This window comes from Thunnus maccoyii, chromosome 5 (genome assembly GCF_910596095.1).
Source record: "Thunnus maccoyii chromosome 5, fThuMac1.1, whole genome shotgun sequence".
NCBI classification, from domain to species: domain Eukaryota; kingdom Metazoa; phylum Chordata; class Actinopteri; order Scombriformes; family Scombridae; genus Thunnus; species Thunnus maccoyii.
The window spans coordinates 23,621,603-23,647,286 of NC_056537.1; the positions used below are offsets into that span (position 1 = coordinate 23,621,603).

The 25,684-nt window shown below is 43.0% G+C and overlaps 1 protein-coding gene across 1 annotated transcript in view; it reads left to right on the forward strand.

Moving 5' to 3' along the window:
- The window catches only part of mrpl23 (mitochondrial ribosomal protein L23), a 39,204-nt gene extending 20,029 nt beyond the window's left edge, over positions 1-19,175 (forward strand). The window contains exon 5 of the mRNA XM_042412951.1: positions 18,126-19,175. Within this exon, the coding sequence (XP_042268885.1) occupies positions 18,126-18,290 (165 nt within the window). The 3' untranslated portion in view covers positions 18,291-19,175. The remainder of the gene's footprint in view (positions 1-18,125) is intronic.
- The last annotated feature ends 6,509 nt before the right edge of the window (positions 19,176-25,684 follow it).

The following is a 25,684-nucleotide window of genomic DNA, read 5'->3' on the forward strand; positions in this document are numbered from 1 at the left end:
CATCCTTCCCTCTCCCCCATCTCTCCCCCTGCTCCCTCCATCAGCTAATATTGCAGCAGTAATATGCTCTCTCTCCCCCCCTCTCTCTCTTTCTCTCTCTCTCTCTCTCATTCCTTACTCTTGGTTTGTGGTTGAGGGGAGGCCTCCTGTTAGCGGGGTTCCGTGACGGCCATTTTCCTCAGGCTTGGGGGGGACCCCAGTATCGGGGGAAGAGATAGCGTCTGCATGTGTGAAATGTGCACTGTGTGTGGGAAAGTGTGTATGTGCGTGTGAGGGGCTGCGAGGGGTGAGCAGGGGAGGTGAATAAGGGCATGATGGAGTCATGCCAGAGCAGGGAGGTCCAGAGACGGGGCAAAGTGATCAGGGGGAGGGGGGGAGAGGCTGTGTGTGTGTATGTGTGTGTGTGTATGTGTGTTAGTAGACAGGATGGTGGTGCTGGTGGTGGGGTGACAAAAACAGCAGTACAAAATGAAAAATCTTGAGTCTATCAGACTGCTTTTAGGTCTGGCTGCACTTCAATGGGACTGGTGTGTTTAGAGTCAGACTGCTTTCATGTACCGCTAAGGGCTAACTCTAGCCGCTACGCTCGGGGTAACACTTGTTTCCGATTTTCGCAGTCAACTCATACTCTTCCATCTATTTGATGCTGTAAAGGGCTGATGTTGGAAAATCCCATTTGGCATTGCACTTTTTGACCTCTGTTGTAGACATTACTTCATTTACAGTAGGTGTAATTAGATTTCTTGTCTGGTTAGTTATACCTTTGTGTAATCGCTATTTCTTTTGCCAGGTTCTTAAAAATATTCTCTATTTTATATCGTTAGCAAGTCACATATTAGCAGGAAAACCTGTAGTGTTTTTGTGGCAAACCCTAATTTAACCTGACCTTACGCAAAAATCAGGATGTGACTGGTAGAGAGGAAGGCTTTTTGCAGCCGACCGTGTTCATAATGCATGTCAGACCCCGTGGTTTACCCTCATTAAATTCTCTTGGCCCATCTCCCCGCTGAAGTGCACCATGCCACCATTTCCAGTTAAACCTTGCTTCCATTTAAAACCTTCGTAAACCCAATGTGGTGCTTTTCATAAAAGAGAAAGCCCTCCACTTTAGAAATTATAGTCATTTTTGAATGTTTTCAGTCATTGTTCGGTTACATTATTGCCAGTCAAACATTTACGATAAAGTACTCTCTGCCTGGCATGTAAATGAAAAGGCTGTGGTGAGTTTTGGTCTGAGGAGGAGTTATTTTCTCTCTTTTGGAGTGGCAGCTAGTTTGCAAGCGAGCTTTGCTGGCTGGTGCCAGCTGCAGCACTTCAGTGGGCTGAGTGCTCAGAGTGCATGTTGAAAGCTCCTGGAGGGTGACGCTGTGAATATATGAATGGGATATCTGATCGGTCTCAGCATTTCTGAATGATCCAGTTTAGTGTCACATTGCTGCAGATGCTAAAAGCATGCTGTCAAAGTAACAATTTCCAATCAGTTCTACAGCTGGTCAGAGCTGATCCTGATTAATTAACTGTCAAGTGAAAGTTCTCCATCATCCTCTTGAAACAGCGTGACTGTATCCGTGTAAAGAAAGGAATCTCAGACATTTTCCTCATGTTGTTTTCAGAGGTCAAGACGGGAGGCACAGCAGTTTGTGTTCTTCGTGTGTTGGGTAGCGCATGGCACGTCCAGGCACCTGTGGGATGCTTGCAAACATTTAGCATAAAAATGCACTCTAGTTAACTGTTGCTTGACAGCTGGTATACACCGAATGAAGGCACACAGAGATTAGCCGTCCATGTGCATCAACAGTCATCTGGGCTCACTTGGAGTCTGTAAGTATCGTTGTAAGCCCGTCCTTTTGTAGGGTGTGGTTGCACAAATCCCACACAAGCTCCATTCAACAGAGTTTATCTGTAGACAAAAGCTCACTTCATACAGTCAGAGGAGACTCTGCATACGGGCGAAAGTAGTGAAAGTAGATGATGAGTGAAAAATTAGTAGCAGAAGGGAGAGCAGGCGCACAGATGGTCCAAGGTGTTGTCATGATGCCGGGCATTAGTTGTTGAAGTGAGCAGCTAGTTTTGTTTACACATAAACCAATGATGTCACTGTTTTTATAGTGGTCACGATTTAGTTTTTCCTCATCTGCTTATGATTAAGTTAAATGTCCATAACATTAAATATTAACCAAAGTCAGTGTCATTTGAAGTATTTTTTTCACATCTATGTATGCCTATACATTTCATGAGGTCGTGTTAACCTCCCTAAGTAACAATTTTAAACCCCCAAATTAATATTTTTTCTAATGAGGTCAAGAAAATGGTTAACTTATCTTACCACTTTTTTAAAAATTCCTACTCTTGTCGGGACATTCGCAAATATGAAAAGCAGAACTCTGTCACAAACACAAACAGCTTGTTTAGCCACTAATGACTCTATTATTGTTTGTGTGCCTGGTGGTTCAATTTTCTTAAAAGTAGTGAATAAGGTGTCAAGGTTTCTCTCTGGGGCCCTGGTCACTGACAGCAACACAGCAAACCAGATGCACCAGTCAGATTGCTTGGTGCCCCAGAGCAATGTCCCAACCCAACAACCACAGAACAAAACAAGATATGGGGTTGGACCAACAGTTGTAGAATAAGTGGTAGCTTCATTCAAATTGCTCATTTCCCGTGTTTCTTTCTGTCGCTTTCTCCACCCCTGCTCGATCCATGGGGAAGTCATCCCTCGAACACGTAAGTGAAAGAGAATGGGAGCAAGGGAGAGGGAGAGAGAGAGAGAGAGAGAGAGAGAGACAAACAAACAGAGGGAGAGACTGAGTGGCAAACATGGAGGAGTTGTGACACAGCTGAAAAGGGGGGAGAGAGAAAGAAACAGCTGTATTGAGAGTGGTTATGAGAGAACTGTGGCCAAGTCTGGCTCTCCTCTCTGTTTGACTGACACTAGATGGCAACGTTTTGCTGTACAGCTTCTCTCACTAGCCTTCATCTCCTATATTGACTCCTTGTTGCTTAACAATAGACCCTCTAGGGTTGTGTGTATATGTGTAACTGTGGATGTGTGTATCTGGCTGGGCTCGGATGGTGGTGGAGAGAGGTACAGGATGGGGGGCTGCTAACCCCCGTGATTCCCCCTCCCCCCCCACCCCCACCTCCTCCCGTTACTGTTCTCTGGTCTGAGCAAAGCCGCGGCTCTCTGGAGCTGGAGGTGCTGAATCAGGCTGTCGGGCCGAGGGGGAAATCTTGCTTATCTGTGTGGAATTTTATTATTTTCAACTATTTGGATCATGATCGCTCCCGCTCTCCTTCCCTCCCTCTTCCTTCTTTTCACCTTGTCACGCAAACACAGGCTTTCCTCACACAGCCTTGTCTGTCTGTCTGCCTGCTGCTCTGCTTCCTTCCCTTTCCCTGTGCTGCCTCACCCTTGCTTATCACACCAATTAACATTTTTAACTTCTGCCACTTTCCCCCCAGTGCTCTCTTCCCCTCTGTGTCTGTCCTATTTTTCTCTTTCACATTAGACAGGGCAATTCATCATATTCAAATTTCCATTTTTATTCGAATCTCTGCGTAATTTAATTCTTATATTACAATGTTTCATGTTTGTATGCTAGGCTGCTTTTCAGTAGCCCAGAATACAGTGCAGCCGGGCTTCTTGTAATGTAGAATTCAACGCAAAACACACTATGCAGAATTGATGGACATGTGGACAACACAAGTTGTTAAAACTCGGACCTTCTTTTCAATGCAATGGGGTCCCTTTATGTTATTGCTTGAGTATAATTAATTAAAAATGATAATGAAGCACAGATGGTTCCTATTTTTGCCTCTAACGAACCAAGAACAAAATGAGTCAGAATCAATAAAACCATGCTGATGATGGTAAGGAACAGAAAAAAAACATTTATCTAACCTTAGTTCTGGCAAACTTGTGGTGCTCTTACTTAATAAAGCGTCATATTCTGTTGTGTCTAAAATTCACAGATGGAATAGAAAGACCATAATGACATATAATGACACTATACCATAATGTCATACTGTACATCGCAAGCATTCTTGCCATAGTTGCATCTCCACAGTGAATGCCACAATCACCTTAAATATCACCACAGAATACAATATGATGAAACTGTCAAGTCTGTGTAAACATTTTTAACGAGAGTCTTATTCAGTGCATCACCGTGTCCACTGAGCCGCCATAGTCACAGTATGATTACAGAGGCAATATTTCAATATTTTTTTTTATTTAATTTTCGAAATTTTGAGAGAAAATTTGTAACAACAGCATATCTAAGTGAGATATTCATGATCCTCATCTTATCCAGAACTGTGAAGACTTCAGTATATCTTATCTGTCAACATTATAGGCGTATAAATCTTTGGAAGGAAGGAATGGGCTGAATCACTAATTAGTGTTTGTACACACAGTATATGTTTGTGTGTGTGTGTGTGCACGTGCACGCATGCTGGTGGTGGATCTAATAAAAGGAGAAGCTTTTCCTGGCAATCAAGCTTTGCTGAAAGCCCCCCCCCCCTAACCCCCCCCCTATTTCCCCGTTTCCCTATGTGTCTCCTCATTTGGAAAAATTCACTCTTAAGTAAAATCATGCGTGTGTGTGTGTGTACGTGTAGGTTTCATAAGAGCTCAGTGGAGAGAGAACATGAATTATAGAGAACAGAGCAGGGTCTTAACCATCCGGTTTAGAATCTCACACGCAAACCTTTTTTTTTTTTTTTTTTGAATGATTTCAGTTGAGGCTTGCTGTTGTTTCTTTCTCACCCTTTTGACTCTTTAACTTTTCCCAAATCAATTCAGATGAGTTCACTTCAGGAAGCTTGAACGACATGACTGTGACGATTTTCATCATGAAACAAACAAACACGAACAAAAGAAAGGTCAGCAGGACAAATGTCTCAAAAGCAGAACAATACAGAAATACAACTTCATGTAAAAAAAAAAAAATGAATCAAAGTATAACTTAGTTGTGGAGCTTCAAAACTCTCTGTATTCATTCTTTCTTTCTCTCTCTCTCTCTCTTTCTGCGACTGTCATTTTTTCGATTGGTCCTTACTTTATCTCTCTCCGCAGCATCTTCTCTCCTCTCCCTCATTTCCTCCCACGTTTCCTCCAGGTTCCCCTTATTTAGATAGCCATGGTAACACACATGCACACACACACATGCACGAGTGCGCATGCTTGTACCCTTTCTTGATTACCCCTGACCTCCTGACCTGTAATGACACAGCTGCAACTTTGATCAGCCAATCAGCATGTGGCGCCACCCAGGTTCTCAGCGGGGCTGCCACTGGCCTGATAAAGCCCTCTGATAGGCCCCTGCTGATGCATTTCCTGTTTTGGTATGCTTCTTCGTTTTTTATTTTCTCCACCAGCTGGTCCCCGCATTCCTCAGAGTTGGGGAGGGGGCAGGGGCATTGCCTGGATGTTTATGTTGCATGTGCATGTAGGGGTGAGTGTGTGTTTTTGTGCTAGGGTCTAAGTGTGTGTGTGTGTGTGTGTGTGTGTGTGTGTTTATTTGGTAGCCTAGATAGTTGGGTCTGGGGCTGGGGGGGGGTGGAAAAGGAGGAGGGGATGCTTGAAATTGGGGGGGAGGGGTGAGGGCATGTGAGGGTTGTTTACATGCGTTGGTGAGGGAGAAATGGGGTACATTGTGGGGGTTGGGGGGTGGGGGGGGTGAATGACATAGATGGAGGGGATAATGATAGTGAACAGCTGTTTATGTGTGTGTATGTGTGTGTAATGGGGGTGGATGGTTGAAATAGGCGAGGTTTAGGTGTGATGGGGCTTTAAGGTACGGAGGTTGAGGGAGGCCTCCGAGATCGATGGTGATATGATTCACAGTTTGTCGTTCATAATATCTAATATGGAAATATTTGGTAGTGTTATTCTGGGTCCGTTGCCGTAACTGTTATTGTTGTTGTTGTTGTTATCCTCCGAGTGTCCAGTTCAAGACCAGATGGATGTAAACGTCTTTGTGGGCGGCTGAGTGTGTATTTAGATGGTGATGATCTTTTCCCGAGAGCTCTGTTACCAGGGTCTAATGTCTCCAGTAGCAGGCTGGGAGCAGACATGCCCAGACATGAAAACCACCACGTGCGCGCTGTCTCTCACTCACACACACACACACACACTTTCTCACTCACACCCTCTGTTTGTCTCTGGGCAGAAGTATGTGCGTATGTATCACTGGACGCCCTGTACCAGTACGTCAGAGGGTCCCTGTGATAGATCTCAAAGTATTTTCAGTTGACACCAGAGCTGGTGTTCGCCCACCTGCCTGACTCCTGCTCCTGCTCTTTGTCCCACCAAGCACGTACACTGAGGTTGGGTGTCTGTAGGTACTTCACACTTTATGATTTTTTTTGTGCATCACAAGTTGGGTACTTTTTCTTACTTTATGACCACATCCATAGTAGCATAATTGTTACTATCCATCGTAAAAAGATAAATTTACTTGTACTCCATTCCAGGGAATAAAGCATGCACTGATACACTGATGCCACTTTCTCTTACTGGCTTTACTGATTCAATATATCACTTAAAAAAAAAAAAAAAAGCCTCATTGTGTGGAATGTGTAAATCTGTAACCAAAGATCACTTTTTAATTAAATGTTGCCACAAGATTTCAAGAAGAAATTTCAATAATATTGATCTAGAAAAGGTATAACATTGTATTCTTATAGTTCTCCATAATTGACAGTGACTACAAAACAGTATTTAATGTCAGTCACATCAGGCTGATACACATTCTACTTAATAAAGTTAGTGTTTGTGCTGATACAGATCCTGCATAATGGACCAGTGCATCCATGCCAGTGTGCCAACTGTTAGGTTACATGTGCAAGTCACCATATTTTAAACATGGTGAATATTCATCAAGAGAAACAAATGTGTGTTTTCCCTCCTACTTAAGGTGGTAATGTGATGTCACATGTTGGATGTATTTCATTTGCATGACAGGACAAAATGTGTCCTTTTGGATGGATGGAGAAACTGAAAAGACCACTCAGTCTCAGTCAGAAAAGAACAGCTGCAGACTCTGTCCAGGTCTCTACTTTAATGTAAAACAGAAATTCTGACATCAGCTTAACAGTATGACTAGCAGGAGCCGCATTTTTATTTATTTATTTATTGGTTTATTTAACAGGGAAAATGCACATTAATAAAAATTGCTGTAAATGTGCCAGAGTCCCTGGACAGATGTTACAAAGTCACCCTAAAAAGGAATATAAGAAAATAAGATTTAAAATTGCAAAGATAGCTGTAGCATTGGTATGTGTGATGAGAGTCCACTCTGAGTGTGTTTTCACACCTGACTTGTTTAGTTTGGTTGAATTGAACTCTGGTTCGTTTTCTCCCTTGGTGTGGTCATTTGGGCAGGTGTGAACACAGCAATCGCATTCGGGTGCGGACCAAAGAAACCGGACTGAGACCTTGTTGAAGAGGTGGTCTCGGTCTGGTTACAAATGAACTCTGATACAGTTCGTTTGTGTATGAACATCATCATTAAACCAACTCCCGTAACCATTATGCTCCCTTCTCCTCTTCAGCTGACTGAAGGCAGCACGTCTTCGCGCAACATGAAGCAACACATTGCTCTCTAGATGTTGCCTAGTAGTTTGTTCAAATGTGCCATTCTGCTCACGTATTTTGACTTGGTATATGGCCCAAATGACTGGGCCAGATTATCCATTTATCACATTGGGCGAGTGCCCGGGGGCACCAGCCAGTTTTCTGTGCTAGGAGGCACCAACGTGAAAAAAAAGAAAAACAATAATAGTTTTCATGTTTAGAAATGGCAGATACAGCATTTATTAAGCACTCGATTTAGCTTTTTATTTATCATTATTCTTATCAATAAAAATATGAACAATAAGAATAAGAAAACAGTTGAAAAGTAGCCGCTGCTGTGCATCTTTGAGCACCACAGAGGCAACGAGAGAGAGAGAGAGACAGAGAGAGAGAGAGACACTGTTTATTTCAATAATAACAGTAGTACACTTTATTGCTGACAGAAAATATGTTCAAAGATCATTTTACTAGCCTAATCCACCCTCCTGTGTGGAACAAGCACACCTTCGTATTCCTGAGTGCTACGGTTCATACATTAGTTTTATGTTCTCTTTTACAAAGGCGAGACGGAAAATCAAGTCTTTTCTAAATGTTATAGTAACCTAACTGCCATTTCTGAAAAACAAACTCTCTTCTCACCGCTTGCCAACCCCACAAGATTTCTGACCAATGAACAGAGTGATGGCTCCCATGTGGCTTTTGTTGATACGTTTTGGTTCGCCTGAAATTTTGCTGTGTGAAATCAAACCAAAAGGGAAAATGCAACAAAGTAGCAACTCATCCACTGATTTGAACCAAAGCAAACGGACTATAGGTGTGAAAATACCCTGAGACTCAAGACGTGAATAGCAGCCCTGGATGTTGTGTCTAATCATAAAATTACAGCAACATAATCAGAATATATTCATGACATGAACTTCCATCATGGAGCATGAGGTAAAGCTTTAAAGCTTGTGTCTCTACCGAGGATGAGGATGTGGATTTCTTATAATGCATAGCATAGGTCAGGGTTAGTTACACGACATTCAGCCACATGATGTCGCACTAATTCAATGAAGTTGAAAAAAAAAAAAGAAGGCCGACAACTAATGAAACTCAGATCAAACTGTCAAACTAGGCAGTGCTGATCAAATATGGATCAAGATTCTGTTGGTGCATTTCCTATTTCTCACCTCAAATGTTTTCAGAAACATGTAACTTGAGAAAGTTTGTGACGCGGCTGCCATCTTGGAAATGGACGTGGAGGACACGGTGGGACTCACATGCACTAACATGCACGCGCAGCTGGTGCGGCTATCAAAACAAAGAACCACGAAGCTCGGAGAACAACACGTACAGAGGGAGAGTGACTTCATTCCCCAGGTCGCCATTACTCCGCTATATCTTTACATAGCAAATAGTTGTTTGCTGACATCCAGTAGCAAGCATTGTAATTTATTGGACCTTTAAATGTGGTTAAACTAAAAAAAAGATGTATTAGCAGAATGCCTCACATGTGTTAAGACCTTGTTCATCATATTCAGTCTACAATTGTGTTTCCTCCTCATACTCAACAAAATCAGACTTTACCGCAGTATGTTAAAGTGATAAAGTAGCCGCCAGGCAGAGGCTTGTAGTTGCTAATTTAGCCAGCAGCTGGCAATGCAGTAAACCTCTGAATGTGAGTTTTATGTGTTGATATTAAATGGAGACTCACAAGGCAATTGGTTATTTTTCCAATGTGCATATACACATGTATGTACACCAAACATTGTTTGCAAACATTGTCTAAAATATTGTCCGTCTCTGTCATGTGGACCATAGGTCATGACTGTAATGGCCATTAGTATGAATGACATGGAAACACAAACAAACGTACACTGCTGCTAGCCAAAGCTGACCAAGTTATTTGGCTGTTGCTGGGCTGTGGAGGAAATGTCATTGTAATTGAAGGGAGGGCCGAGGTCATGACCCTGAACGAACCCACAGCAGGATGCTATTGGTTAGTGGTGTACTCTCACTGCCACTTATCTGCCTTTTACAGAGAGCGATGATTTCACTTTGCTCTTTCTCTCATGCTCAGCTGTTATTTTGCTAACTGCCCATCAGGCTCTCATATCATCTGAAATGTTTGACTTCTTAACCTGAGTGTTTAACTCTAATTTTACCTGATTGGACAAAGACTAAATGCAGTCTGGCTTCATTGCTTTCTCCTCCCACTGAATCTTTCTCACCTCACTGTCTTTCCTTAAGAGAACAACTGTCCAGCTTTAGCTATCTTTTGGTATTTACTTTTCTTCACACCTTCGCCCTCTCTCGTCCTCACTCTTATCTCCATCACTGTCTCTCATTTTTCTGTTCCTGGAATAGATTGCACCAGGAGGTCTGGACGGAGGCACAGCGGGGCAGAGTATTATGTGTGTATGTGAGTTTGTGTGTCAATGAGATAAAGTGAGAGTGAATGTGTGGCCCACCCAGGGGCCTGGCAGCCAGAGCTGTTTACAATCATCAGGCTACATCTCTTCTCCTCTCCTGCCCTCTTACATCTTCTTTCCTGCCTCTCCCTCTTCTCCTGAACTATTTCTTCTCTGTGATTGCAGATAAAAAAGCACTGCTAAATAATGCAATATTAGGCTAACAAACTAAAGACCAGAGGGCAATAGTATGAGCAGGGTCTTCTCTGATGGTTGCAGTGGCCTCGTGTGTGTGTAAAACCGAAGATCAACAGTTGGAGTGTTTTTACACTAAGCATGTTTGGACTGGTTCAGTTGAACTCTAGCTTTTTAGGACATTTTCAGACATGGCCTAAATACTTAAATAAATACTCCCAGGTTTCTTTTTTTCCGCTTTTCAGAGGGGAAGTACATTGGGTTTGTTATTACACACACAAATATGTTCAAACCCGAGAGAAACTCCTAAATGTCTAAAACATTAATTTCAGTTATTAATTTTGTAGTTTTTTTTAAAAAAATACAGCTTGCTTTGAGTGTTTGAATTCTTTGAAGTTTTTAGAACACTGTAACGCACAATAAAATCATAGCATTGCAATACATTCCAGAGAAAGTCAATTACCTACTGTATATTGAGTTATCTCTTAGCCTTATGTGAACAACATGCTAATTTTTCAAGCATGGAGAACTTGAAGTAGGTTGGGCTTGACATTTTGTGAGGGCTTAAGGGGACTATACCTGAACTCACTGGAGACAAACTCGAGACAACCGTTTTGAGTTGGATGCGTTACCATATCAAGTCAATAGCAGCTTTTACACTTCACCAAATATACTGAGCTCTTGGGAAAACTCCTGTGTCAGGGAAAATCTCTTCAACTGGCTCAAATATGAAAACACCCATCCTACTTTTACTGTTCTTTTGTTGGCCTAGCCAGGTGAGAATAGTTTGTTACAGTTTGTAAGAACAGGGAATGCAATATGAACTAACTATAAGGGAAAAAAAAACTGTTTCATGAACATTGTTTTGCTATTAGCTGTTTTGCTATTAGCTGTTTCCTTCTTATCTGGTATGAAGAGCAGAGATGCTAAATTATGGCAAAAACCAAAGACAAGTCCACAATGCTTAGTTAAACCTAAAGGAACTGGAATCAGATTTGTTTTTATTCCCTCCTCTCCTTGGCTGCCAAAATCTGTAATCTTGCAGAACGACAGGTTGCCAAAACTCTGTCCAATAAACAAGCTACTTGTGAGTCCATCTGACTTTGGTTCACAAGCCCCGGTTCACTTGTAATTGGGCAGTGTGAACTTAAATGAACCGAAAAGAAAAATACAACAAAATGGACTTTTCATCTGCGGTTGGGACCAAAGAAAACAGACTCGCAAAGGTGTGATCACACCTCTACAAAGGTCTACAAATCTACAATTGGGCTGCTTCAACCTATTGGGAAAGGGGGAGGGAAATCCTCTTCCCTCTAGTTCAGCTGCTTATGAGCAAGGCACTTAACCCCGCCAGCCGGTCAAGTGCTGGTCACTGTACAACAATAGGAAACGGTGACTGTCTGCTGCGGGTTCACAGCCTCAGGTGTCAGAGCAGACATCTGTATGAGCTGCTGAAAATGACCATGATGCACGCTCAGTCAACATTTCCCTAGATAAATAAGTTTTACACACTCACACACACACACACACACACACACACAGCAGGGGGTCGCCCTCAGCTCTAATCCTGGTAACCTCACTACTGTGGTCTCTCCCTCTGTAGTCTGCCAGGCTCTCCTACCGTGCGGTCAAATTGGATTCTACCACAATTTGAACACCTCTCTGTCTCTCTCTCTTTCTCTCTCTCTCTCTCTCTCTCACATACACACTCATACACCATCAGTAGTCAAGATGTCTCTGTGCTTTGCTACGGTTTACCCCACCACCCCACCACACTGCCACCGCAGCCACATGAGCCACAGCCTCATGAGATTTCTCACCGCGTCGTCAACACCTCTCCGTTTCAGTGTGCGGTCCAGATTTGGCCATACTCTAATGGCAACCGCCAACATCTGGTTGATTTTTTATTGACTGCTTTGTTAATGGCTCTATCTCCTGATACCGTCTGGATTGTCCCTCCTCAAAAAAAACTGATTTAAAGTTTGTCCGACAGTCTCTCAGGGCCGATGCGTATGGCTCAGTTTCACATTTTCAGACCACTTAAAGCCTTTTCAGGCTCTGTGACCACATTGAGAGCTCCTCTGTTTAATTCGGTCAAGTGTGGTCATCCAAGAAGTCGGTGTACTTGCCCCCCCACCCCTGAGTCACATCTTATTTAGCTCCACAATAACTCTTGTAGCTCGAGGTGTAGAGAGAGCACAAAAGAAAGGCTGATCTCAGGTCGTAAAAGAGCGGTTAGAATGTATTTTCTGATGGATTCGGTTTTAAGTCGTCTAGATTATCTGAATGGAAGTCGCCATTTGACCTCAAGTAGTTTTCAAAGTAATAAAATGCTGCTCCAAACTTTTTTCACTCCAGAGGACATAAAATATGATACCATGAAGACTATTCTGTGGATTGAGGATATTGGAAAATGAAGTCAACTCTACTACAATGAGATTGAGTAATCATCTTTGAAAGCCTCCTTTTTTTTTTTTTTTTTCCTTCAGATTTGTAGCATAATTCGTACTCTGTGCTTACTGTGCAGCCCGCCCAGAGACATTTAAATGCAGATGTGTATCTCATCTGTCACATGGCGATGTCTGGTCCTGCCGCTGGTGCCAGTCCAGTTCGGTCCAGTCATGTCCCGTATGTTTTAACTCTCAAAGCAGCAGGTTGAATCAGCCTTTTGTGTCCTCAGCTGGTGACTGTGCCATAATGTTCTATTCAGCTCCAGGTCTGAAAAGAACCGTGCGCCGGCACCTTCCTGTTTTCATCAAAGACATTTTAACACATCTAGTTAGAACAACTACGGCTTTCATATTTCATACTTAAATCTAAGCTTATGAATAATAGAAGAGTCACCCCCTTCACATTTTCCCTGTATTGATTTCACATGCATTCCAAGGTTGCCGGACACACATTTGTCCATTCTTTCAACATTCTTCCCCCCCGCCCCACTTTTTTTTTTTTCTTAAGGGGAAATTATTACACACAAACACACCAAGACCTTTTTTTTCCTACGGCTGTTTTTGAGTTACGACTGTGTGCTCGGTTTGTCACAGATCAGAGGCAAAGGTCAATCAGATAGAATACAGTTGTCCTTTGTGTGTCTCTTTCCATCTCTCGCCTGGTCTTCTCTCTTTTCCTCTGGGGTTGCAAACAGCATTACTTTGGGTTTGACTCTGACTGTGTCATACTCACACCAGCGTACACACACACACATACACAAACCCAGGTTCGATTTGGGGACATTGCACTGAAGTACATTTGTTCCCTGGAGGTTTAGTTTAACTATACATGCCAATAAAGATACAAACCAGTTTCTGCCGAATTTAACTGCTGTGAAAACAATATGAGGACACCAATTGTTGTCCCTAATTTGACAGCTGTCCCCAATCATCTGGTTGAAAGTCTGACAGTCGTCCCCAAACGGGACACAAGGCAGACTGACATGCTAAATGCACACTTCCTGGAACAGAACAAGACGTTCAATTAGAGCTTAATAAGGAAACATACACATACACATAAACGGGGAAAGTGAGACGGGTTGGTAGTGAGTCAATGACAACATTTGTCTTCCCTTCTTAACCCCCACCACCACCGCCACCGCTACCACCACCGCCACCGCCACCACCACCAGTCTTTCTCCTCCTTTTCCCATTGAGGGGGAAACTGTGGGTGTAATGGGTTGTTCATGTGCGTAAGAGGAGCATGTTTACATCGCTAGCAGCATGGGGCCTTGTCCCAGTATTCCTGGATGGCGGCTTGATTCAATTGAGAGCATGGCGAAGATGATGGCAGGGTGAGGGAAAATATCCACTCCTTCAATTTGTCGTCTAGGAAGCATAGTAGGTAACAGAAAGAAACTCTTGGAGGCGCATAATGCCTGACTGTCTCTCTCCACTTTTGTCCTTTTTGGCCAGGCCTCGGCCTTCTCCATAAATCACTCATTATGCACTCATACACACACTCCCTCTCTCTCACACACACAAATACACAAGTAGAGAGAGGCAGACAGACACACAGGAAAGATCGTTTTGGCTCAGAGCGCATGGAGACTGAGGGGACACGGGCTTTGCCTCTGCTGTGGTGTGATGTATATATTTCAAACAAAAATATGAATACTCTCTGCCAGCACTTTCTCTCACTGCGGAAATGTGTCCAGCAGACGCTTGAGAGACACACACACACACACACACACACACACACACACACACACACACACACACACACACACACACACACACACACACACACAGGGTGCGGCCTGCTGCCAACAATAAGACTTGTTTAACGAGTCTCAGCGCTTTGTTGATTTCAATCTCAGGGCTTTGTTGTTTTTGTGAATCGCGCTCTCTGAGGCCAGTATTAATCTTCGCCTTGTGTATACACAAGGGGCCAGATGCATAAACGATGCGTACACACAAAAACCATGCATACACCATTTCCCGCACATAAAGTGGTATTTATAAACACAGAATGTGCGGTGAGAATGTGCTCACCTCACGCATTCTTCAAACCAGGCGTACACATGTTTTTCCAAAGGGATCAGAGGGTGAAGTGATGAGGTGGAGATGAAATATAAGGTGAGAGACAGAATCTTTTAGTGAAACGTTTTTTTTTTAATGTTTTTTTTGGTTGATAACCTGCTGCACTGATTGTGTAATTTTTTTTTTTTTTGCGTTTACACAGCCATTTACAGATGATATATTGATTTATCATTTTTGTGAGATTCATTTTTATCATTCTTTAAATTTACATGGTAATAGTTTGCTGGTAATATTCTTTTTATTTTATCCTTAATTGTGACACAATTTGTAAAGCTGCCCAATCATTGATTACATATCTGAGATATTTTACAGGTCCATGTAATGAATTAATGATATGAACGCTATAAAGAGCTGCACAGCCGCGTGTAAGCTATTCTGAGAACCTCGCTGGTGCAACACAATCTGTGAAACTGCACTTCTTTCCCGTTTGTTTCATTGACAGGTGTACAGACTGGTGGAGCTGGTTCACAGGGCGTGTCTTCATCCATTTATGGCTAGTTGTGGGAGTGGAAATGAGGCTCGTGCACATGCGTCCAGTTCCTCCATGACTGAGATTTATAAAACAGAACCATGCATATGCACAGTTTTATAAAAAAGAATGCGTATGCATATTTCTGGCTTTGTGCGTACACACAGTTTTAGTCATGAATCTACAAAGACTTTTATGCATGTGGCCCAAGGTGTCCGGCGCTGCGCTGTATAACTGGGAACCGTCACGCGACAGCGTTTGGTTCATGTTGGGTGAAGTCTTGTTTGGCTCAGTGCTTCATTGTTCCTCCCGTTGCCAGGTCTGGTGTTTATAGCTCTGTGGTAGACCCCTTCCTCAGTCACCCCTACTCCTTCCTCTTCCCCCAGTCACTTCCTCACATCCTCTACCCCCATCTCTCTCCGTGCTGCCTCCTTCTCCTTCTCCCCACGCCTCTCTTATTCCTGCAGCAAACTTCCCTTGGCCTGGTCCAGTGTTTGTGTTCTGGATTCTGCGTTCCTCGATGGCAGTGTGTGCGAAAGCAGAGAGACACAGATGGCCTTGGCAGGGCCATTGGTTTCCAGGTGCTTCTCTGGTGTTTGGCAGCTCTCTGCCTGTGCCTGACTAAGCCTTCTTCTCCTGACTGGGTCTGCACTCTTGTCTCTCCTCCTGCGTTACTGCACTCGTTTGAAAACCTACTGTAGTTTGCAATACAAGCGTTGCTGCAAGCCAGGAACACAAGAACAGGGTGGCTTTTGTTTTGATTGAAGGTTGTGCATGTTTTGCTCTAGCTGCTCCTCAAAGCTGGTATCAGAGAGTTTAGACTCAAATGGCCAGGTTTTAAAGAGTAACATGAATTCAAGTCTGTGTAAAGTATCATACCCAAAATAGTAGTTTCCATAATAGTTGTGTTTTGAATGGTTGGATGTAGTTAGATGCCTGGTCATGCCAGTATTGTCAGACTGGACATGTCAGGCTCGATTGCAGTTCACATGCATAAAGACTGGGTTGCGGTTAATATCTTAATGCAATGACCTCAGGATCTGTGTAGGCTATAACCCAGCCAGCCTCTCCCACCAGGGTGTTTTGTTTTTTACTGAAAACTCCAAATTAGGATTAGTCAGTAACTAAGAAACACTGGAAGAAGGTGGACTGGTTTCTCTCCAACAAATAAAAAGAAAACCATTTGCAGCATAAGGATTTTGTAGTTTTATAAGTCTGTTGTTTTTTTATTTACTTTGAGAGACTCGGGCACATAATATATCATGTAAATGGAATGAACTATCAATCTACGTCTCTTCCCATTGGATAACTTTAACTAAATTTATGACTTTTTTGTGTGTGTTGTGTCCGTGATTGTGTGTCCGATGCTGTTTGCATGTACAGTATGTACTGTATTTTGTTGTGTGTCTTATTTTTTACTTCTTCAATGAGACTACCTGATTTAAATAAAGGTTTTAATTAGCAGCTGCCTTACCAAAGCCAAATTTGCTTAGTGTCCCAGATCAGACTGTGAAGTTAAGGTGGGCTTGTTTCTGTGCTTATTGGTAATGTTTGAAGCATCTCGTAACTGGAATGTGAGAGAAACCTCTAACCAGTGTGTATCCAGTCACTGCTATAACCAGCTGAAGTCCAATAAGCAGCCAGTCATTCATCTCATTCTGTTCTGTTCTTTTGTTTTACATCATTGTTTCTATTTTCTCACCTGGTCAGAACAGAGAAAACACATGCAAACAAGTACATGCCCCCGAGCACACACATTTACACATGCACAAATGTGAACATACAGTAATAATACCAGAGACTTCCAGTTGTCCCAGTCAAGCACGTTTCGGTGTTGACAAGGCCAACTCTACTCTGCATCTTTGGCTGAATGAGCTTCATGTTGTCTCCCCCTTTGGGAATTAAACCATGCTATGTGGTAATTATATGCATGTTTCTCTTGGTATTTTGGGGGTTGGAGACAGACAAAGTAACATTCACATCAGAGCCAGACCATTCCTTTACGCCTACACACTGACCCCAAACAAAATATTTCACATATTTAAACAGAATAGTTGATTGACAACTGTGTTCATGGAAGCAATTCATTTTATAGTGATAGACCTCTATATAAAATAATTGCGAAGTTTACGAGTCACATAATGACATTTTACTATTTGTCAGTGGAAGCTGTTGTTTGGTGTGAACTACAACGTTAGTGACCATTAATCACTTTGGCAACATTTATGAGGATTTGCAGTTTGCTTGAAAATCCAAACAAAACACTGATAAAAATGACACCAGTAAGTGCAGTTTCATCATCAGCAGTTACGGTCAGGCTTTATATAAAGTTGAGTCACTTAAGGTCTGCAATGATTTGGCTTTGGTTGAAATTGATAACAGTGAATTCCCGTTTTCCAGGTGTCCATGGGAGAGGCTGAGAGGGATAGGCTATGGATATGTGTGCATGCCTGCACCCACTGACCTGTTATGTTTTTTTGTGTGTGGGCGTGCAAGCATGCATGTGTGTGTACTGTACTTTACTGACACAGACTACGGTGGGCCAGTGATGCATTAGCCATGGCCAGAGATGGGTTGGTATGGAATAAATAATGGATACCATCCTTTCCCTCTGAATAAATCAAGACCAGAGAAATAGAGAGAGATGGGAGATTAAATGTGGGAGAGAGTTGGAGAAATTGAATGCCAGAGAGAAAGAGAGCGTTTGTGTAACTGGAAGAGGAATAGAGAGGATGAAACAGTGTCCTGAATTCCAAATCAGTATCTCACTTCTTGCCTCTGCAAAGAAGAAAATCAAATGGTTTAAGGAAAATGCAGTTTGACATGTTTTTTAGTTGCACATAAAGTTGATTTGTTGATTGAAGTAGAAAATCAACAATTAATTCCTCTTATATCATGTAGGAACACTAACGTTTCTCTGCTCATTTTCCTCTCTGTCTTCACCTTTTGCATCCCAGGCTCAAGGCCAGACGTTCACCTTTCCTAACATCTTCCCGGAAAAGGACAACAAGCCGGAGGAGGGCTCCATGGAGGAGGTGCAGGAGAAGTTCATGGAGGACGAGAAGCAGAGGCAGAAACTCGACCCCAGGAGAGGAGGGGTCACCGAGTGGTTCGGACTATGAGACAGCCCACTGACCAGGAACTCTTATCCACGTATATGTGTGCGTGGGTGTTTCATTGGGAGCAACATGTATTGATTTACAATGCAACTGTTGTGATGTCACTTCTATTTCTGTAAGAAACGCTCACAAGTGTGTAGTAAAGAAGAATGAGCATGTGTGTGGGAGACTGGAGACATGTGTTTTGTGTGTGTGTGAGTTAGCGAGGCTTCAGTCCAGTAACCCGAGCCAGAACAGAATCGCAGGAGGAGGAGAGTGGCCCGGCTCCATGTTTCATGAAACCAGCCCACCGTACAGAATCTCCATCACCTCAGATGACCTCCTCTTCTTCTTCCTCCTACTCTTCCTGTTCCACCTCCTCTTCTTTTCACTCCTCCTTTTTGGGCCCAGTACCTCTGCACCTCCTCTTCTCTTTATCCCTCCTCTTTCCTCAGGAGTTTCCTTTGCTTTCTCTGTCGTCTGTCTCCTCCATTGTTCCCCTTTCTTCTCCTTCTCCTACACAGCTCTTCCTCTGCCACACTGGGGAGTGGTATAGTGTGGTATCCCTTGTAGCTCTGACTCCCAGCCAGTTGGATCAGACTACCTGGACAACCCACATCCTTTCCTCTTTTATGAGTTTGCCTTGGATTAATTGACCACTTTAGGTAAACAACAATTGAGATGTTGTTTCAGCAAAGCAACGACATGGAATTTGTTGGAGTGTTTTATTATTCTGTGGTAGCACCACTTGCCATAACTCCGAGAGAAGATTGTACCCTGTGTTTGTGTGTGTGTGTGTGTGTGTGTGTGTGTGTGTGTTTTCCTAACATATGGGACTTGCCAGTGAATCTGTCTAATTGTAAGTGCTGTTGGAATAAGAACTAATAAACGGTCACTTGTCCAAAAGTGCTCTGCTTACTTTTTCTTGTGTTCTCCTCGCCTCATCTCCCATGGCTGCTGCGCTCAACAACTGGCACTTCGAGACGCTGTTCGCCACACAAGCTGGCCCGCGCATGTGCCAACGTGGTCTGGTAGCTGTTTTGACAAAGTAATGATCTGTGTTTGAATCGGGCCACTGGAGGACTGAGCTTTCTTACCGTAATAAGGCCCATAAAGGGGAGGGACCTCTCCTGGGCGCCCTCAGACCCTCCATTATGCTGAGAGGCCAAGGTTACAGTAAGTGTCCCCCAGCCGTGACCACTAATGCTGGCTGGCTAATACAAAGGTCCAGTCCCCGACCTCACCCAGCCAACTCAGCTATCACTAAGGAGAATGTCAATATTGATCCTGTTGGCCCATTGTCTGCTGCCTGGAACCACTCACCCCCTGCGTCGCTATAAAGCAATCTGATTTGGAACAAAACAAGCCTCCTGTTACACAGCCTCTCCATTCTCTGTCTGCCTCGTTCTTTCTTTTTATTTTCCTCTTTCTCTGCTCTTACTCTCTGTTGCCCAGTCTGGACCTCCAGAGAACCAGCTGCCTAACCAACAGAGAGGGAGAACAAATTCCTGCTCTCGCTCTCCTCACAGCCTGAACAGACCCCACATGGAAGTTGGGAAATCAAGTCCTGGTGTTTGCCAAGCAATAATCTGTCCCTGTTCTCCTCCTGCTCCTTGTCACGGCGATACCCCGTGCTTTCTGAAGTGAGATACTAATACTTGTACATACCACTGTAGCTGCCATTAATGTGCTTATTATTCTCATATAGTCTCACTTCAGAGACAGGACAATGGTGGATACTGTCACTCATAGTCAGAAAGATGACGTGGAATATTTTCAGAGCCCACTGAGACGCACTTGGTTAATGAGCTCATCTCTTGCTCACACAGATAAATGTCTCTTAGTCATTTTAGCTCTAGAAAGGACAAGTAAATGGGAACAACTAATTAAGTGAAAGGCATAACAGGAAAAACATTTGGGGGTGGAAGGTGTAAAACACTGATGTCATAGCTAGTCATAGTCAAAGAGATTGAGACATACATGTAACATGATATTCTTTCAACAGGCTGGTTTCTGAATGATGCATATTTTGGTGAAGTAATGTGTTTGTCAAAATCATTTAAGTTCTATGGAATACATAATAAAGATATGATTTGATTTTTACCCAGGATAAGTATGTTAACAATATAATGAGGTATATTATTCTAATCAGTAAAAATCTTACATGAGTTAAAGAAGGATAGATTTTCACTTTTAAGTGATAACATGTGTGGAGGTCCTGCCAAAATTGCGTAGTGTTTGGACGCAAAGTTTACCTTAAAACTTCTGGAGCACGATAAATGCCATTTAATAAAGTTTTATATCACATTTCATAAGCTTTCGGAGACACGAACAGTTTATATATCAAGATTAACCTTCATTTGCTGTTACTATTGTTTCTTGTTCTTTCAAAATCACCAGAAGTCTTGTTTTTCAGCTGATGGGTAGAGTAGGAAGCACGAGCACCAGACTTGCATATGGATGTGTAGCTCTCATTACCTCCAGCTCCATGTTTAGACCTTTCTTCCAGTGAGACCCCAACCATCCTACTCCTTAGAAGAGATAGCACCCTGAAATATCTTGAGGTTCTGTTTGGACTTCAGGAAGACAAATGAAGCCAGTCAACTGAATTGCTAATAACTAATGACTTATTGAACAATTATAAGGGCACATTTTATTTTCACATTCAAACTCTATCTGTTGCATTGCTTGCATTTGCCTTTGTTCTTTTTTTCTAGATCACCTTTGGACCCCTGGCAACTCATGTTTTGCACTTTAACCTGCATGAGCCACCGGTTAAGTTTCTTTGCATATCAAGGATGACAAAATCCTTAGAGGTACAGAGCTGCAGCTTACCATGATGATGCTCTGGGGGGAACACCTGAGTCATCTCCAGATGTTACTGTCGAGATCAAAGAGGCAGGCCTGACCTTGTTTCCTGAAAAGCACTCCCTGGCAAAGCTGGAGTCCAGCTATCCACTCCATTACAGTGACCTTGCTACAGGCAGAGGTAGGTGACCCTCAGCTCACAACATGCATCAGCAGGAAGCTCCTTAATTATATGGTGAGGTAGTTTGTGGTGATGGAGTGTCTTGCCATGAAGTGAGCTCTGGAGAGAAAGGCCATTATAGAGACAGACTATGGGGCATCATCATGGCTGCATAATGAAGTAAGATACATACTTGAGGATCATCAAGTTGCAGCCATTTGACTTTGAGCTCATGTATATACAATACCAGTCAAAAGTTGGGAAACACCTTGGGAATGTGTGTCCAAATGTATACATGTATATTTCTAACATAATTACATTTAATGATTTAACAATTAATGCACTCACTTGACTGTCCTCTGCTTTAGCTCCAGGAAATGCCGAACCAGACCTTGGTGATTCAGATTCCTTTTATGGAGGGCGTTCCATGGGAAGAAGAACATTAGAGGTGGAGAGAGGTTGTTAATCTTCTTTAGGAAAAAAAACCTAACACTTTTTCTAATTCCATTTTTGCCTTCATTTTTTAGAGTGACAGTAGAAAGGTGATAAGAAGTGAAGCAAGAGAGAGTTGAGACAAGCGTTTTAAATTCTACTCTACTCTAGAATACTAAACTATTAAGATATACATTAATAACGTCAGTGAGACAGTGGATTTGAGCAGGTGTTTGGAGCTCCTGTGAGAGCAGATCAGACCAGCTCTTGCTGGCAGGAACCGACCAGACTGATGTCTCCTGCAGAGGGCTCAAACCTAAAGGCACAAAGCTAAGTACAGAGTTGTCAGGTTTTTTTTCTTTTATTATTATTTTTCACATGGAATTCCTGTCTTCTTTTTTTTTTTTGGCCTAACCTGTCTGCACTGTAAATACACAGCACTGACTGCCACTGTAAAAAAAAATACACTTTGAGTGCTAAATAGCTTCAAAACCTTTTTTTTTTTACATTCCTCCTCTCTTCCATGTTCTCCCCATGCCTCTCCCTCCTCTTCATACCCAATAAAAAGCTGCAAGCACAATGTGTCTCCCCCTTGTCCATGCAGCTGGCAGCCATTCCCCTGTTTGTTAACACAGTGTTCTCCCTGCTTGTCAGATGATGCTGTGTGGCTGGAGTGTGAAGGAATGGGAGGATGGAGGGATGGAGAGGTATGCGGCGAAACGAGCGAGCCCCACACATCCTATTTCAGCTGAACTCAGGATGACTGTAGGCTCTACAGATTTATAGGGATCTATGTGTGCTGAACAAGATGCATCGTATATTGTAATGCACTGCACGTCGTGTAGCCTAAGTGCAGAGGGAGGGAATGCGAGCATGTGCGTGTGAGACGCAGAGAGCTCAGGAAGGACGGAGTGAGAGAGCAGATGGAGGTGAGGGAGAAAGTGAAGAGGGTGAAGTGAGAGTGAAAAAGAGATGACATCACTGAGAAAATGCTGAGCTGGATTTAAGGGCTACTGGATGAAAGCCATCCCTCTCTCCCTCTTTTTACTCTCTCATGAGATGTACAGCGCGGGTCGTGTTCCCATCCCTACACGGTTGGTTAATGGAAGGGGGGTTGAATATTTTAAACAGCCCTTCACTCTCCTCCTTTTTCCCTCCTTACTCCTCTCTCTCTTCCTTTTTTCTCCTGTTCAGTTGTGCATTAGTCAAATGCACACATGACCCTGTTTCTGTTACTGCAGTCCACATTTGGAATCTGCATGACATCATGCTGTATTTTTGGGACCAGCGGGATGAGTGGCGGTATAGTGAGTGTCCTCCCTGACACTCTATAGCCTCCCCAGGGGCCAGATCTCCTCCTTGCTGGCTGTAGTAACTGCCCACTCGCAAGGGAACTCTTCACCTACAGATGCTCCGCTGCATCCTGTAGCTGTTAAGGAATTTATATCAAGCATCTGACAGTAGCACTGCTGATGAGGTAGCGTTTTACTTTAGCTCGTCATTAGGTGGAGGAGATGACTGTACACAAGAAAGAAGGAGAGAGCTTGATATAAATTGTAGTCTGCCTCGACCAGTAACAAAAGAAAGCTTTGTCCCCTTCACATACATTCAAACAATTAATTTCCAACTGTCTGTAAAATTACACACACTCGTACAGTTGCACAATTACTACCCCTACCAGCCTCTTTTGCAGACGCACACACTCCCACACACTCACACTTGTGTTCACTAAGACAACCAGGGTTGCCTGCTGAGGATTCTGACGGCCTCTCTTGGACTAGCGCCATACACATTCCTCCTTCCCCAGGTTGCCATTGGTTCATCTGAGCTCAGCCAGTGCACTCTGTCACCCCATAAGTGTGTGTATATATGTGCATGTGTGTGTCTGTTTCAGTGTGAGTCCATGTACCGTATGCTCCCTTACATAAAAAAAAAGTTAACATCTTCCGCTTTTCCAAGAATTTACTACACACAAGCACAGACACACAAGCACACATGATGCTCGTGTTCATGCCTCCTTGTGAACCACTCACACATACATAAAATGTACCCTGATGTGGCCCCTCAGTGTATATACACGGTCATACTGTACTCACATTAATACACACGTTGGCTCAGAGCCAGGAGCAACAACTGAAGGAGGACACAGTAGAAAACGTGGACTGGCTGTTTATTGTTGCTTAGAGTACAAAGAATAAGTATGTTTTACTATTTTAAAGTGTTTTTTTTGTTATTGAGAACATATAACACATGATCTGCTTTTGTAAGTATAAAAGTATAAAAGCATGTGATGATTTTGGTGAATTTTACAGCTTTTTTTGTGAGTCAAAAAGTACTTTGACCGATTGTATCAAAACCAGACTACTTCTTACTTTGACTCCAACACATTGTATAGAGAAATATTGTACCTTTTACACCATTTTATATTTATTTAACAGTGAGTTACTAGTTGCTTTGCAGATAAAGATTTTACAAACAAAACATTCTGATAATCTCATAAAATTTGATTCATTAGTTTAGATTAATCTACTGAAAAAAAAAGCTAAAATTGGCTCCACCTCAACCAGCTGTAGAATCTAAATGCTGCTTACACATAATGCATCCATAATAATAATCCATTATATGATAACATAACAGCCTAAAAGGGGCCATTCTTCACAACGGGTAAGTGTACTTTTGATAATTAATTACATTTTTATGCTAATACTTTTTATTGTGGTGTTTCAACTTTAGTAAAAGATCTGAATAGTTCTGCACCGCTGTTTGTTTGTGGACTTTGTCAACATCTTGTCCTGGTCTGGTTTGCGTGAAGCATCTTATTGCTTCCATGTTAGTGCGCTGGCTTTCAGTGGAAGACAAAGGATCAATCGGTAAAGGCAGCCATGTCTTATTCTGGTTTCTTTAGTGGTACTGGTGCTTAATAAAAGCTGAATGCTGTTTTCCTACTTCATGCTCCTCTAGAGATCAGTCCCTTCACTGCCTGTCACAACATCAATTAGGATCAATTAGAAGTCTTGACAATGGAAGATGGCACATGCCAGCCTGCATCACTGAAGAGGCTGTGGCGGGGTCTTTGATCTGTGTTTGCTCTGAAAGATTTGTTTGTGATGACGAAGAGGGGGAGGAGCTATCGGGAACTGTTTTTTTGTGGCATAGTGTTAGTGAGGCTAACGCACAGCTGTCTGTCTGAAAGAGGGAAAGAATTTCTCCTGACATATATTTCAGCTTATCTGCTATCAGCACAATGCTCCTCTACCAGCTGGGTGGTCCCTGTCCCTGCCAGCTGTTCAACACATACATTTGCATTTTAAACAACTTAATAATAGTGACACGTACGTAAGAGGAGCAAAGGATGAGAGGGGAGTTGGTTTGATGCGCACAGTGTGCGTGTGTTCAGAGAGAGAAAGAGAAGGATTGAATGGTTCAAATGGGTTCAATTTTCATAACAGAATAACAGAAATCAACTGGGGCCTGGCCACCCATCTGGACTACAGAGCACAGAGCCCTGGTTTGGAGTATGGAGCAGCTGAAGGGAGCAAACGCACACACATACACACATACACATATGTGCACTTGTGAAGCCAGTGAACCCCTCGCTGGTGGAATTGTACTGGCTGGAGGCTTTGCCAAGTCAATAACACAGACTGATCCCTGATGCTGAACTTCCTGGAAGTCCCAGCTGGTCTCAGCGCTTCATGTACCTGCTCAGCGCTCCGGCTGCCGCCTGGCTGCGTGGTGGGCTGGATGGGGATCAGTTGGTCTATCACTGCTCTGTGTCAGCCCGCAGGTCACTCCGACTTGAAACACGGTTCAGAGGAGAACAGAGGAGAAGAGAAACCATGGGAACAATGAGCCTCTGAGATTGGGTGAATTCATTTCCTCCGAGCAATGAGATCTTATGTACTTTAGCACAAGTCTCTTCTCATCACGCACCATCAAACCAGGGTCACTAATCTCTTTATATCACCCAGGGAGCAGAGCCTCAAGGTTAATTGTCCGACATCCAGTTGGAGACAGA